Source organism: Larus michahellis, chromosome 3 (genome assembly GCF_964199755.1).
Source record: "Larus michahellis chromosome 3, bLarMic1.1, whole genome shotgun sequence".
Classification (NCBI taxonomy): Eukaryota; Metazoa; Chordata; class Aves; order Charadriiformes; family Laridae; genus Larus; species Larus michahellis.
This window is the reverse complement of record NC_133898.1, coordinates 27520236-27537240: the sequence shown is the minus strand read 5'-3', so window position 1 is coordinate 27537240 and position 17005 is coordinate 27520236. Positions and strand designations below refer to the sequence as shown.

Genomic DNA, 17005 nt, shown 5'->3' with positions numbered 1-17005 from the left:
TAACATTAAGCCTTATTTCCCTTGCATCCAAAGGAAAATTTTTAATCTGAGTGTGTAGAAAGAAATTTGAGATCCTTGCAGTCACTCATTGGACCAAATAGTGTGTGGTGTAGCTGATTACTTTTGGTGAAGGTAGAATAAAACAGATGTGACAACACAGCATTGTAGAATAACAATAGTTTTATACCTTTGAGCTTTGAAGGCACTGTGGTGTTGGGATAGAATTTTTATTTCGAAATAGGTGTCTTAGAATTACTGACAGCTCATAACACATTTTCTGCCGACAAAGACTGACTAATGTTAGCATTTTATATTGTCTTATATAGACAGACTTCACAGCCTTATATTTTGCCTGAAGTAGGCTCTTTACTGTAAAATAAGTAGAAAAGGGGAAGAGGTACAGTTTCATTAAGCTCTAACATATCATTGACTGTCAGGTAGGTCTTGTTATGCTGTCCATCCTCATTTAACTATCCCACAAGATCTCTTAATGAAGTTAAGCCCCAAGTTCACTCCAGTAATTCTGTGGCAAGAGTTTGTGCAATGTAACAATTCATCACTTGTCAGGAAGGCACTTTTAGTTTATACATTTAATAAGGGCATCCTCTAGCTTGGTTAATTAGAAGTGAACAGTTTGCATATTTACTAAATGCGGAGTGTCATTGCCACCACGGCCTATTGCCTACATGAATTATTTCTCTATCTGCAATAAACAGCTGGGTAATTATTACTGCCATAATCAGATAAATTCCCTCTGTAAGGCTTTTCTTACATGGCAATTCTTTGAACTCATCCAAAGCTGAACAAAATTTATGAACTCCAGCAGCTAGGCCACTTTTTCATACTGTAGTGTCCCTGTTCCCTATTTCAAGGACATGTAGAGTATCATAAATATTGTGTAAATTAGGAGGATAAATATGATTACCTAAAGATTACATATTAATAAACTTGATTTTCAAAATATAATTTTCAGGTTGTAACTGATTAAATTATAGCAGTTCTGGTTTTATCTAATTGTGGAGATATGACAGGCCATCTATATACAGGCTATACTCGGTTATCAGGGAAGAGCTTTACTGCTTGAAGACTGAAGACTCATGAAAAAGTACATACATATTTTTCATGTGCTGTTTGTAGAACTAGTCATTTCAGCTGTTTAGGTCATTAGAAGTATGACAAATTTTATGTGCCATTTACTGAACTTACTTAAAGCAGTTCTTTTGTCATTAAAACAAGGTGATGGTTCTTTTTGGTGTGTAACTTCCAGTTTAATAACGAAGCATAAAATTTAAATGTATGAATTTATGTGTTACATTAGAAAATCAGATATTTCTTTTATTTGTAGAAGCCATTTGTGTACAAACATTTACGTAACTAAGCTTGCTCTCTGCTATCCAACAGATATGTCAGTGAATACTTAATTTACATATATAGCTTTCTTTGAATGTGCTGGAATGTAGCTTATTTTTGAGTTCTCCAAAGAAACAAAAGAAAATCAAAAGACATCAGTGTCAATTTATTTTTTAATTAATGCACGAAAGTCTGTTTGATTTAACACCACACTTTCTTTTATCATAATGTAAGATAGTGTGTCTGAGGGCAACTAGAAAATTGATCATACTTTGTAACTCCTTATTAAATAAATAGTATACCTCACAATTTAACAAAATACTCAGAGATAGCAGGAATTTCAAGGAAGACCAAATTAAGTAGAGTGTTCTTTGGCACTGCCTTACCCAATGGAAGGCTTTTGAAGTTAGGCTGCCTTTCTCATTTCCCATTTATGTGGGAGAAATAGAGACTACAATGGTCATGGCCTTTAAAAAGAGCCAAACCACAGTTGTGTTTTGTTATTAGCAGTGTGGTATCTATGCACTGAATTTTTGCAATTTCATGATCTGATTTTTGACTGAGGATGTGAAGGCTTATTGTTCTTTCTTTGACATTTCAGATTTTTTTATGGTGGAAAATTATGGTCCCTTCCTTTATATTGGTATATCCTATCCCATGAAGTATCATAGAATTGCATGAGATGCAAAGCAGTATACAGCCTCTCTTAATCACCTTTTTTGTTGTTTTAAAAGAAAAATGTCCAAAATAAAAAAAAAAACTTAAAAAAACCCCTATTTTTTATTAGTTAATTATTTTGGAGTTTTCCAGATCATTGAAAATAGACTCTTCTGTTATCTAAGAGCAGTTGGTTCTCTTAAGTACACACTCAAAGGAAATGGAAAAACTAATTGTCTTCTATTTTTACAGTCTAGAATAGTAATGAGGAGTAATAAAAAAAGTGGAAATATTTTTTGTTGTAGTGATGCTCAAAATAATGTTATTTTGAATCAGATGATCTAGTGTGACTTCAGATCTATCACCAATACCACATCTATCAATAACAAATTTATAACAATATCTATAAAAAGCCCTCTAAGCTCTCGCTGAGCAATGATTTAAGAGCATCAAAAAATAGAAAATGCCCTTTTTATTCTACTCCAGGAGTTAATTACCTTTGGTGTTCAAAGTATGTCCCATACTTCCCTATTGAAATAGTTTCATTTTATCTTTGAACCATTGCTTCTTGTTATATCCTTCTCTACTAACTGAAAACTCCTTTAATATTCACAATCCATACATTAATCTAGCCATCTTTTTGCTAAACGTAAACAATGGAGGTCATTGCAAGATGTTATCTCTCTGCTTAAAATAATTTTTGTGGCCATTTTGGACACACTTCCAAACATCCTTTAAAATACTATCAGCATCAGAACTCAGCACAGTTATGGTGCACAAGAAGTTAAAAAAAATATATTTTTTTTTATGATGTATTGTCAGCTTGTGCATTGATTTATGTACCTTTTTATTACAGTATCAAAAAAAGAGCTTCATCTCTATTAATGCTACCCTTTAAAAGCCATAGTTCCTCATACAGTGAGCATGATTTTTTAAGCTGTGCAAAACTTTTACGTATTATTATCCCCCTTTCAAATTCTTCAGACTCTTCACCTTGTAGGGATAATTACATGAATCTATTAAGTTGTTTATCCTTGACGGTGAAACTAAATCCCAGTGTTTTACCTTGAACAACTTAGTTCCTACTGCCTTCACACCAAATCAACAAGACACAGTATTTAAAAAAAGCAATATTTTCCACCTCTTTTCTCCAAAATTCTCCAACGTTCTTTTCTTGTCTGATTAACTAGCTGATTGCAAAATGTTTACAGCTTCATCTAGCAGACTAATTTGATCTTTCAGCTGCATGGCACCCAAAAAGCACTCATTAGCCTCTTTGTATTTGGTGGTGGGAGGCCTCACCACCATCTAGCATTGTGCTTAGAAACTCAAGAAGGGATCTAGTACTCAGATCAGAAAATTATGTGCTTAGGTATAGACAATAGAACCTAATGTTGGATGTACTTTTTAGGTATTTATATTTGGATGCCTAAATACATAATTAAATGTAGTCTGGTTTATATGGTAGAACACAAATTTCAGAGAATAGACTTTAATTCTGAGTGTAATTTCTTGCATGCCATACTAAAAATGCCTGATTTTTTGGATGTTGATTACTTCAGAGTTTTCAAGACAATAAGAGATAAGGTTTCCTAGCACTTCTGAAAATTGGGATCTAGTTGATAATTTCAGTTTGATAATTAGCCACTGCTGTGAAATCACATGCTTACAAGTAGTGCTGCAGTATTTAAAAATGTGTCAGATCTCTCCCAAAGTAATTCCATTTGCTATGTAAAAAATACACTAATTTGCTGTGTCTTTCATAATGTTCTATGCTTCATTAAAAATGACATCATAGGTGCTTAAGTGGTAACACCATTCCATGAATATGGAATTTGAGAAAACCATCAGGTACCATGAAAATCACTATGAAGTTGTGAGATCTGGCATTACTGCTCTACTATACAGAATGCAGCAATACATAAAAGCTCTCCCTGCCTTGCCACTATAAAACCTCTTTAATGTGAACAAAGTGTACTATTTTATTTGGAAACATATGCAGACTTTTATATGAAAGTAAGTGAAAAATGTGAGTCAGGCAGTAGACCTCAGTCAAATCGTTTCATAATTCCTTGAGAAAGAAAATCAACTTAGCTGATGCCCTTTAGAAGTTATAATGTCATGTTTGCTTTCTAAATCACATAATGTTGAATATTGTAAATGTTGCCAAGTACCGTATATTAAAGTAAAAGGAATACAGATATGTCTACGTTGTCCTGCACTGCAGCAGAGAGATAACAGCTTAAATGAGTTCGTTCTAGTACTGGGAGCAGCTTAACTGTGGCAAAACATAGCAGTGTGCTTTCCTATAGTTATTACTGCTCAGATGGTAGCATATATAGTCTGCTGGGAATTGCAGTGCCAAAAGATAACAGATACTTTCACATCACATTCACGAGAAAACTTGCAATGGTATTTGGCTGTGGTTAGACATCCTCTTTTATATCTTGCTGAAAAAATTAAGAACATGCCTTCTCTCTTAGCAGCTTAGCTCTGACACTGTGCTAGAAATGACCACTGCTGCTAAGCTGCTATCAGAATAATTTGTTAGGGTTCTGTTATCCGTTCTGGGCCAGATCAGCTTTGTTACCCCCAAATACTATTTTCACTGTTTAAGCTAATCAATCAGGCTGATTTTCCACGAAGGGGTCAACAGCAAACAGATGTGGAGTGAAAATATTTTCCCTGCTATGGTTAGCTATATTAGTATAGACCTGAGAGTTAATAAAGTTGAACCAATATACTTGGATCCGGTTCCTCAGCCAACAGAAGGTTCATTGTTGTAGTTACTCTTATGCTATATCCATAATGTGTGGGTTCTAAAGTTTAATTAAACCAAATATTTAAGGTAACAAAACACCATCGTTTAATTCAGACCTTTTACAAAATTAATTTTAACTTCACAGCATTTTGTGCTGCCAATAGTATGAAGTAAATTCAGCTTAAAGATTTGTATACACAAGGGAAAAGCATTTGGACCAATGCATGTTTTGAGAAAATGGAATAATTTGAAAAGATGGTATATTAACAAAAAAGTAAGTTTTAAATGGCTGTGAGGAAAAATTCTGTCTGAGTTGTTATTGAAACCTTAATTAGAAGATCCTGTATAATGGCTTAGGGAAAATACTCCCTTTTTAGTTATAAACTGGTTCTGCAATCAGTATTTTGAAAAGCTGTTGCACTCTTGAGTAACTGCGCAGCAGTGGAAATTGGAAGGATAAGAAGGATACATCAGTCTGTTCTTTCCTATCGTCTGGTACATGCTGTGTCCTGATCTCCTGATCTGCACAAGGTATTCATTCACTGTATGCCCTTCGCTGCTATGTTCATCGCATTTCCTACATAGTGTATCGATCACATTGTGGACCTTGACAGTCGAACTGGTATGTCACGTAGTTCCATTGGCAGCGTACACTACGTGATTAAGGAAAGACGGGCAGAGTATGTTCCACTATGCACAAAGTATAATGGGATTTTAAGTTCTTTCTGTAAAATTAATAATAATAGAAACTATAGGGTGGTTTTGCATGCCTACGCTTTAGCTTTATTTAGTTTAACTTTTTTCATCCTAAGGAGTCATATTAGTTTCCTGTTCACTGCACTGCAATGACAGAGCAGTACCATTCCTCCAGATTTTCAAGACAGTGTCATGATTAATTTGTTGAATGGATTGATGTAAACATTCACATTTAAAATTAGTAAGAATTTTGGACATCCATTTGTGGTAGGTCTCCAAGGCAGTAAGATACCTCATACCACTAATAACTGACTGCCTCTTTGAGCATCACTGCAACTTGACATCAAATATTTTGGTCAAGGAGTTCTGTCAGGATACACACCAGAGTATACATCGTAGTACAGAGGAGTAAGGGCGTTACAGAGCTGCTGTATTCTGCTCAGTAAATCTGAAAACGTTCATTCAAAAAATGGGAAAAGGGTTGAGGATCAAGCTATCTGAAGATGCATAGCTAACATAAGTATGTAGTTTGTGTATTCTGTTAAAACTTTGCCTTTAAAGTACAGAGCTCTCTAAACTATTTTTACATCCTAGGTTAGCCTATACGTATATTTCATTTTTTCCCAAATATAATAGATTAAGTCAAATGATATTATGATGGCAGGTCATATTCCATTCTCGCCTACACCAATGTAATGTGAAATCAAGTGGCACGCAGTGGTGTACCAAAAGTATTGTCCCACTAATTTCATTTTCACTTCCATATTCTGTATTTGAGCAGGGAGGATGATATATAGTCAGAAAGGTGAAATTGATTTATGTTATCTCCTTTCATGCTAAGGTTGCCTACTGCCTATGTTGCAGGAATTTTATGATTTGGGGTCCAAACTGCTTAAAATCATAACAACTTCATAGTCTTTCTGGGTACTCCAGGCAACTATACTAATTATTGATTTCCTCAGATGCCCTTTACTTTAGTTAATATTATAATTTTATGGTTATCTGGTCCAAGGACCACAGAATGCCAGTGAAAATGCAAAGAGAATGCCATAGTTTGATAAAGTTCAATAAATGTAAGTCAGTGTGAATTTGTAAAATGATGCAGTTCTGTGCAGAATTATTAAAGTCTGTATATTGCTGAAATCATCACTTGAAGACCTTTCCAAAAGTGCCAGGAACAATATTATATATGTATTTTTAACCTTTATACAGACAGCAGGAGCACTGTCAACTGAATTTGCATCTCATAGCTGGAACCAACACCACTGCCTACTGCATAATGAGGTATCAGAATAACAATAAGTTACCTTGTCATATGAAAATGTTGTATTTTCAAACTATATAAAGCAAATAATTTTATCATTAAGAAATAATAGCTACTTCACAGATTTTTTACACAAGATCATTTTTAATTGTGGGCTTTGAGCACATACATTGATAATCCTGTGCCTATTTTCAGTTACATGAAGAATTCCCTATGACAAGGAAAACACACTTTATGTTACCCAGTGTATTCCCTTTTTTAACAAAAGGATGCAGCCTAAACTTGTGCTAATAAAAATTTATATTCTTCTGATTTTTTGAACAATTTTCAGATCATTGCAAGACACTACATTTGTCAAAACTTACACATATTTCGTCTACAAAGATATTCCACAAAAATCTGTATGGGAGAAACTCTGATTGGACTAAGTTTATATGGGAAGCCAAGTTTGTAGGAAGATGCAGTAGATGCTGTTAATACAGTGAGATAGGCTCTAAGATAATGAAAAGATGATGTGCTAAAAAAAATATGCATTTTTTTCAGTTATAACAGTTTAATAAGCAGTATTATTCCAACTATGAGCCATGCAACAGACAGATCATTTATAAAAATAGAACAAGACTATTAATTAACCTAAAACATGTTTTGCATCTTCAGAACTCTTTTTCTCCCAAAAAACTTGGTGAAGCTTTAGAAACACAAGCCAAACAATTTGCCCATATTCAATTCTCCCATTCACACTGAACCATGAAAGGTTCATCCTGAAGAAGATTTGGTCCAGAATCCACAGAGTATCATGCATCATAGCTAGTAGTCATAATATCATATAGTCCCAAGAAAAGATTGCTTTCTATTGCTCAATGAACCTAAGATATGTATGAGCAAAGCAAAGGCTGGCAGTAAGTGTAAGGGTTTAATCCAAAGATCATATAATTTCAACAAATTTTCAATTGACTTTAATGGAATTTGGATTTACTTTCTCCGGGAAGGCATACATGTAGAAGGTCACAAGCATGAAACTTCTCAATAAACACATTTACATGTAAGCCATCTGAAAGTCTAACTCTATTTGGAAGTCTAAGTTTATGTCTTTAGTATCACTTATGCTTATACGCATTTTTCTGTACAGTAACAGTGAAACCCTCTGCACAGTGCGTAACATGTTAGTATTAATCTGCTAATGTGTGAAATAGTATATTCATATCCAGCTACTTTGAGATTCTCTGCTTTTGTTGCTCCTATTCAAATTATTAAAAGTACGGTAAAAGAGATGAAAGTTTCAGGTTCAAGTAGCTTTTGAATAAAATCTATGTTTATGCTAAAACATCTATGCTTTCCAGTCAAGAAATGTTTCGGCTACTACATACTCCTTATTTTGTACTGCCTCTCAGGAGAGAATAATCTTGGGAGCTGTTATCCCTGAGACAGAATTGTCTGCGTGTTCTGTGCAACTGTACAGCGCAGTATAATGCATGGCAGAAATATTTTAGCTCAACTGACAAAGTGTATAGGCTGCAAAAGTATGTTGAAGATTATTTGTAACTGCTTAAAAAACCCTCAGACTTTTAAACAACATTAGTGAGGACATGATGATCAGGAAGGATCATGATAATTTGGATGATAGTACTTTCTAAAAAGATCATGAATTACATTGAACTTCGACAAGTATTTTAGACTTAATTTCTGAAAATAATTACTATTATTCATTCATTCAAAGTAACCTGGTAAATTCAGATTAATGACAATAGGAAACATTTTGCATCCCGTTATCATTACATCTGTAATACAAATTTATATTTTTATCATTATTCGGTATTTTTCATCACCAGTTGTGTTCTAAATAACAAAGTTTCCATATCCATGAAGAAGTACTTATATACTTATATACGTGAGTATATATAAACTATAGTAATATGTTGATAGACATTTCATCACTTATAGATAGTGGTACTAAAGCTGAATAGTGGACTATAATCAAAAAGGAAAAAGAAATAGTATTAAATATGTAAAACATTGATCATACACTCTGATATTGAAGGTAAAGTGGCACAAAATAAAAGAACAAAGCTGATACTATATGCATTGTCTATTTATTCATTTGTTTATGATTGATGGATATAGAACAAAGAATTTCCAAGTAAAAATGCTTATGTGCCTACACGCAGGGACTCTGAAATCTGTACCTTAAGGACAAAGAAAGGTCGCCAATCTCTCCAACTCCTAGTTCTTTGTCAAAAATGGACACAGTTAATGAGGTTTGTTTGGTACAGCACAAATTCTCAGACACAGATAGAGATCCTTTCAATGGAAACACATTTGTTTGGCTTTACCAGGTTACTTAGCGATTAATAATAGCCTTGAGATGCAGGTCAGAAAGGTCGTCGTCCCTGCTTGCCAACACAATCTAAAATGTGCAGCTAGTCCAGCTCTGCAGGCTTTGAGGCCCCGAAACGCTATGCATAAAGTAAAACAGGCTATTTTCCAACTTCTTTTTTCATATTAATAAGCAATTTTCAAGAGAAGTGTGGCAAAATGGGGGCCATGCCACTCTAAGTAATTCATTTATTTTGCAATTTAATCTTATGTTGGAAAAAAATTACACTGCTGCAAAAGCATAGCATGGTGATTTTTAAACGTCAGTGTGCTTCATAAGTAACCTTGTATGAAATATTGTATTAGCAGCCTTAAACAGTAAACTGCAACAAAAAATATTTCCAGAGATTGGAACAGACCTATACATCTTTTCCAATCTTTAATTTATTTCCTTTTCATTCTATTTTTTTCTTTTACATTTGAAAAAAAATTATTTAATTACTTAATATTTTATTTATTTTAGTTGATAAAAACTTGAAAGGTTGCATGAAACAAATAAAAATTCTACGTTGCAACTTGTATTTAACAATGCGATTTCATAGTGTTCATATTTATAAAGCAATTATTGCTCTTTCACATATTTTGATAAACTAATTTAACATTATGATAATTAAAATATTAAGAATAAGTCTAAGTCACAATCTTAAAAAAACTTTCAGGGCAATATGACTTTCCTATGGGATTATTCATATCAACAAACTTATTCATGAGCATTTGGACAGGATTTGACCCTTGTCCTAAAGTGTCTTATTTGGTACTCATTGAAACAACTGAGACTATTAATGTGGACCTCTCTAAATAATTTGTTTTGCTGGAATATTTGAATTATCCAGACATGTGAATAGTGTATTTTTCTTTGCTTTTCATTTTATCATATACGCACATGCTTAAAAAAATAAAGACTAGAATTTACTCACTTAATTAACTTTTAAACAATCTAAATGCTTGACTGAATATGCTTGGTGTCTTTCGCACCCAGGTTAATTTGAACTAGCCATTTCTTAATAACAAAAATAAGAAATGTTAATCAAACTAACCTTTTTTAACTGGGTCAAAAAAAATTCCATACACATGCACTGTGCAAAATAGCACGGAATTTCATTTCTTATAGAGCATTAATTCATAGAATTAATTCACTCCACTGTTTACATAATTTATGGCAAGCCTGGGTCTATGAAAAAAAGCCATTGAGGAGAAAATCTATGCCCATTTTCTGTTAAAGTCTTCCTCTAAACATTCAGTTAAAATCATGAGTTTTCTCCATTCTTTGAGAACTGGTATTAAGTACAGTTCCTTATTTCTTTTACAATGAAAGAATTTTCTATGACCTATTGAATACACAGATCTACACATTCAGATGACACTGTGTGGTTGCAAACCTCTGTCATGCAGTGGCCCATGAGGCAGTTACGTTCCTGTTTTGTGTGGTGGCCTGTACCATTGCTATCAGACCAGAGTAGAAAGTGACCTGTGCAAGAAGCCTAATGCTTCTCTTAAGGACATTGCACGCATAAAAGGTTTACATCCAGTTCTCCTCTATGCCTACATTCTCAACCTTACAAAAGGCCCAAGGGTCTAGGACTGAATGTCAACTCTTACCCTGTGTCTCCTATTCTCTCTTATTCCATTAGGTCTCCCCTGTTTGCAGATTAGGAGGAGGCCTTGCAAGGCACTAGCTGAAACACAAGTGAACACCTTGTATTTTGCAACCACTAAATTACAATAACTTCCACTTAGAGAAATTAAAACTAAAATGACTCTTAAAGACAAAGAAAGGATATCTATGAATGCTATTTTATCAAGCTATAAAAATACGTAGGTTGACGTATTCTAATATGAATGAACATACTATTCGTATTTTTTATCATTTTAATCCTGTTTCTTCACAGTCATATCCATGTAGAATCCTGCTGCTGTGGAACTGAATGAACTGTAATTTTGCTTTCCAGTGTTGTCAGTATACTGCTAATACATAATAGCAGAACACTGTGAAGCTATATAAGGGTTAAAGTAAAAAAAAAATTTAGCACATCTTTTATTGTTCTAATATAGTCAGCAGACTTATTTTATTACAGGAATGAACTCCAAGAGTACGCAGAAATGAAGGAAAAGGAGGAGAAAAGGAAAGACATAGAAAAGAAAGAAAAGGAAAAGAAATACCAAGCCCGAAAGATGCATTACCTCCTTAGCACTGAGAAGGTTGGTATACCTGTCCCTGACAGCTCATGCAAACCACTTGGGCCCCCAGCCTGACAGAGATAAACTATCAGGCTGAATGGGACATGACTTGTTGAAAAGATATCACAAAGACACTACTTCGAGTTCAATTTAGTGCTTTTCTATAGGCAAGAGCAGGTACCATGACTATTCTGTGACAGCAGCTTCATAGAGGCAGCATCAGCACTGCTGGCAGAAAGAGTCCAAGTCAGCAGTTTGATCTGCCACTGTGATAACACAACACGAAGGGCATAACCTCGCTTTAAAAACTCATTTTGACTGGCTTATTGTTGTGTTGTTGCACTTGTCAAGAACTAACAAGTTATTAAGCTGAGAAGGGATTTCTTTTTTTTTTTTTTTTTCCTTTTTTTTTTTTAATTGAGCTAATGCTTGGATTGGTGCTGTGTTCTGCTTGGTTTGGGGATAGATTGCAAATGCAGGTTTTCAGCTAAAGCTTTTCCTAGAACTGCCCGAATCAGCTTATTTAGTGTGATTGTTCACATAGAAATGCCTCATAAATTTTAAATATTTACTGATTAATTTGTTTTGTATTGATAAAAGTGGTATATTTTTTCAAGGTTTCTAATGTAAGCTGCTTTACAGATGTGGCAGTATGACATATCTTGGCAGTAGATATATCTTATACAAAATTGATATGATTGGTAAAGCTTTTTTTAGTCGCCTTATGTGAACTTTTGTAAAAAAAAGGTTTTCTGTCCATAAATGTTTGGTGGCTCATTGTTCTTCATATGACTAAACAATTAACATGCAATCAGGGTATGAACTAAGTGCTTGTTTTTTATAGGTGGTTAACTATGATCTGTGTGTACAAACTGTTAATCCGTTAAACAGAAATAGTTTAATTCACTGGATATCAGTTGTGAAATCTCAATTTATAAATCAAATTTATTTGCAAGAAAAAATAGCATAGTAAAATATTAGTAGAAAATAACACTAAAAGTTTTCTGAGTGGTGTTTAGACAAAGGAGCTAGTTAATAACTGAAATTAGCTCACAATAATTGATTTTCCAGATGTAAATCTAGAATATTAAGAATAATCTGCACAGTGTTTTTATACTGTTTGAAACTGTAGAAAATTGAGAATTCTTGTTTTGAATGGAACAATTTATGTAAACAAATGCATAAACATTAATATAGAATCATAGAATAGTTTGGGTTGGAAGGCACTTTTAAAGGTCATCTAGTCCAACCACCCTGCAGTTTCTAATTTTACAGAATTAGAATTTAGGTAGCAGTGTTTTGCAGAGCAAAAATATTCTTGGTTTTGATTACTGAGGTGGTTTGCGAATTCTGGGACTCGGACCCCACAGATTTTTTCCTTTTATCACAGAACTGTGATCCAAGAACCAGCTTCTTTTGCAGCTTGTATTTCAAAACACGAAGGAGTGTAAATCAATACAACACCTACAGACAACCTGAAAACCAGCAAAGCTATATATGAAGTAAACTATTTGTTGCAATCAAAGTCTGTATTCTACAACTGCACATGGTTATAGAATTTGATATCTTGCTAAGATACAGGGCAAATTATTTCAGTGCAGAATTTACTGGTTTGATGCTCTGTGTCTGAAATTTTACTCTCTATATGCCTGGTCTTCTAATCTGACTACATCTGTGTCTTGCTGTCTTCAAAGGATAATTAATCGTATTACTGAGCAAGGTCCATTCATATCACAGCAGAACCAGGCCGCAAAAGTCAACACTTTTAAATGATACAAGGAAAAAACATAATTTGTAAGCAGGGCACATAGGAAATGAAAAGAGGAGGATGATGAACTGGACTTATTGTAGAGTCATGCATTAACTGAAGCCCAATAAGCTGCAGAGATGATCTGCTAAAATTAGCTACATTCTCCTCCCCTTCCTGGAATGCATAAGAAGGTGCAGTGATGGAGCTAAACCACCTTATGCATCAAGGCTGCAGATGTTCAGGCAGGTTATACAGGCAGCATTCCAAAATCTGTATTTGCAATAATTGTTTCAAATATATCCTATAGTTTTGAATAATTCTGTTTTACTCTAGGCAAAAAGGGTAAGAAAAGGGTGTTTACTTATTGACAGAAAAGCATTAAGGAGTTGTTGCCCCTCAGTTTTGGTAAAGAAAGGCATGTCAAGTTCCATTCTCCACTCTCCACAAGCTGAAGCCCAGAAACCCATCCCAGAAGTGTGTGTTACAGGTTAAACAGGGAGATGATCAAATATTGTAGCAATGCACAATGTGGCAGGTGATACAGTGATCCTTTCTGGCCTTAAAGTCTATGAAACCTTTATTGATTGCAGAATTTGCTTGTCTTATTCCACAGATTGTATGTATGTGTGTAAGGTTTTGCCCATTTCTAATTTCTAATTAATTATTTTACATTTCAAAAAGTAAAGCTTAAAAATGCTAGTATCCTGAATGTACAAGGGTGCCTAGTATGTATATAATAGGGTGGCCTATGATGAAGTCAACGTTTTGTCTTTTTCTTGAGTTAACTTCCTATTCAAGCATTTATTTCTTCCATAAACTGCTACCTTTATACAGAAAAAAAAAAAGGAAGAAATGTTTATCAAACTCTGAATTAGTATGCATTATTTGTTGTTGCTGGTACCAGGTATATACACATAGTCTTATATAGACAGATGTGAGCTTGCTTTGATTACTTTCCAAGCCAATCTGGAGCTATAACATGGGGCTGAACCCAAACTAATTAGCCCTGTTGAGAGCCACGGTATATTAGCTCAAGAATTAATGCAGTTACACAGCTTCTGGTCAGCTCAAAATATGGGCAGAATAAGTGTGTGCATGCTTTGAACTCAGGAACAAGGAGTTTGATCTGCTAACAAAATATTATATAGGCATACCTACATTTAAGTTGTTTTGTCTGCAGTTCCCCACCTTTCTCGGAGGGAGCTCTGTATATTGAGTATCATCGCAATGAAACTGACATTCAGGGAAATCACTGGATAATAAAAAATGTATTATACCATACTTTACAATTTTCTTGTATTTTTTGCAAACAGTTGACTGAATGTATTTTGCCATAGAAACTTACCCAAATATGACTATTTCCCATTGCTACTTGTAGAAATACGTTGCATTTACACAATTATTTTAATCCACGTAAGAACTAAGTAGTTAATTTCAACAAAAGAACGTTAGTATTTTAGCAAAGAAGTTTAAAGAAAAGAAAGTTAAACAAGTTAGGATATTTGCATAATCAATAATTACTGAGAGTAGTAATGTTAATTTGCTGTTATTAATAATGTATATTAATAATTTATATTAATAATATAATTATTGACCGTCTTTCTGTGAAAGTACAATGTTACGCATCCTGCCAACTTCAAAACAGTTTTTTGCTTTACTAAAAACCAGCTACGTATTTTTGTTCTGTAGTGCCAGTAATATCCATGCAACACAAATATAATCCTATTTGTAGGCATAAGAGTGGGCTGGAAAAAAGAAAGTAAATTTTTTTTTTATTTAAATTCAGTTAGTTGCCAAATAATGTCTGGAGAAATAAAGCATGAGCTCTGAAACTTCATGGTAACGGAATACTGAGCTTTTAATCAACTTGCTATATATGCCATTAGTATCATTAACTAGTCAAGTAACATCTTACACACATGAGCTTCTTTTGTTTGAAGGAAGTTTCTCCTACATGATTCCCTTAATTATGAAAAAAACCCAACAGTCAAATCCATGCCCTTCTTATCACGTGTTAAGTAATGTCTGCTCTGCCTACTGGTTGCTTGTTACAAGAGATTCCGGTGTAAAACACAGCAAGAAATTAATGTGAAGTGGCAACTGTGGAGCTTCCAAACTAAATTCCACTTTAAAAATAAGATTCTTTATATTTCAGAATTTAAAATTTATATATATATAACAATGTTTTCCTTGCCCGTTTTTACCTTAACGGTCTGATAAATTATGACTTCATGATGAACATGATAAAAATTGCTGGACATATTTAACAAACCTTTGCCTTTGTTAAGAATATTTCTTGTCATTTCTTATTTGTAACAATAGAAATAACAGTGCAGATGTACTTTTTCATTGTTTGTTTTATCATGAACGGCATTGCAATTTCTTATTGAGACATGAAACTTATAATATTTAAGTTTTTCTTATTGATCCATAATCACAGTATGCTATTTCCACTACAGTAGTAATAATCCTGGGTCATTAATAAATGAGCTACTTATTGAATGTGGTTTTCTATTATAAACATGTTTAGCTATGTAGATTATCCTTCTATATCCCTATAGTTCCCCTTTCTGTATTAACAAAATAGGTTCTTACTTCTGCTCTTTGTCATACTCACAATGCAGACATTTGTAGTAAGGGCTGTCCTTTGCAAAATGCTGACAAATGACTTTTAAAGTCAAAGAAAGATAGAATCGCTGAGTCCATTGGTGGCACTTCTTTGTATAATTGTGTATGAAGAGTCCACATTTGTTGGAACATGGAGTTGCATGATTCCTGTCGTTGGTATTTCCAACCTTCCAAGAAATATTGCAGTTGGTCTTTGTCTTACAATGGTGATTAGAATTAGCTATATAACAGACTAAATCCAGAGCTCCAGTACCAAGCTAGAATGCAGACCTGTATTGTTTAAGTATCTGCTGACAGAGCAAGCAGCAATGCTCAGGTGAGTCTGTGAGTAGGAGCAAGTGTGTCAGCTGGTGCTAGCACTGCTGTTGCTACCAGGTGGTGCCAGCACTACTGTGCTACCCACAGTGCGGTGGGTAGCAGAAGGCAGTGGTAACTGAAAGGAGTGAGAGCGGGAGAAAGTAAGCGGTGGAAGGAGCAGAGTGGTGCGTGTCTTGTAAAGTCATGGAGATTAAAAAAACCAAAATGTAAGAATAATGTTCGGTGAGGAGGAAGGGGATGTTAGCATGAAGTGAGTAACAGTGAAAAGTTCTAATTTCAGCAATGAGAACCGAGTTTTTCCATTCTTATTCTCTCTGTGTAACACCCATACTCCATAAGCAATTCCACTTTAGGGTAATGGCAGTCATTTAGCAAACTTCTGTTGATTCTGGATTAAAGCTTTTGTGTATAAAGGTAGCAAACACATGCCTGAAGGTTACTTTTCAGCTTTTGTTTTTTGGACCAGTTCTGTTTTGCTTCTCTGCAGTTGTTGTAGAACTCAAAATTATACCACTTTTATCAATTGTATCAGTCATTACTTCATGTTTGTCAGTTCACAGAATGAAATATTTTAAATTCAAATACTATTCAATGCTAACGTATTTTTTTTATTACATTTTTCCTGTCAACAGAGGTGGCAATTCATAAACATTATACTGACTGTCCTTGTCCCCTTTTTACACTACTGGAAATCAGGAGTTAATTCTATTGAAGGTACTACACTTACACCAGGTGTAAATGTTCTAAGTGAGGAATAAAAAAAAGCCACAAAATCCTTCCTGGAGCAGGCTAATGAATATTCAGAAGGCACAACTGATTAATATGCTTCTAACCTAATGTGCTGTCCTGTAAGAGCTTGAAAAACAATTGGTCTAAAATGACACTGTTTGACACCCACTCTGTCTCTGGACATCTGGCAGTTTTATTCTTATACAGGTGAGGACTCCGTGGATAAAGCTCTGGCCTTTGATCTTCAGATCCACAGTTTAAGAGACAAGGCTGCAAGTTTGGTCATTTGAGCTTAGTCCCG

General features: G+C 34.3%; 1 protein-coding gene across 4 annotated transcripts in view; it reads left to right on the top strand.

The window, feature by feature from the left end:
* The window catches only part of SPATA17 (spermatogenesis associated 17), an 88328-nt gene that overhangs the window by 22506 nt on the left and 48817 nt on the right, over positions 1-17005 (top strand). For 2 of the 4 annotated variants that reach the window (XM_074579319.1, XM_074579318.1), the window contains 2 exons: positions 6677-6748; positions 11177-11300. In XM_074579319.1, coding sequence (XP_074435420.1) covers positions 6677-6748; positions 11177-11300 — 196 coding nt within the window. The remainder of the gene's footprint in view (positions 1-6676; positions 6749-11176; positions 11301-17005) is intronic. The other 2 variants (XM_074579320.1, XM_074579317.1) reach the window with 1 other exon arrangement.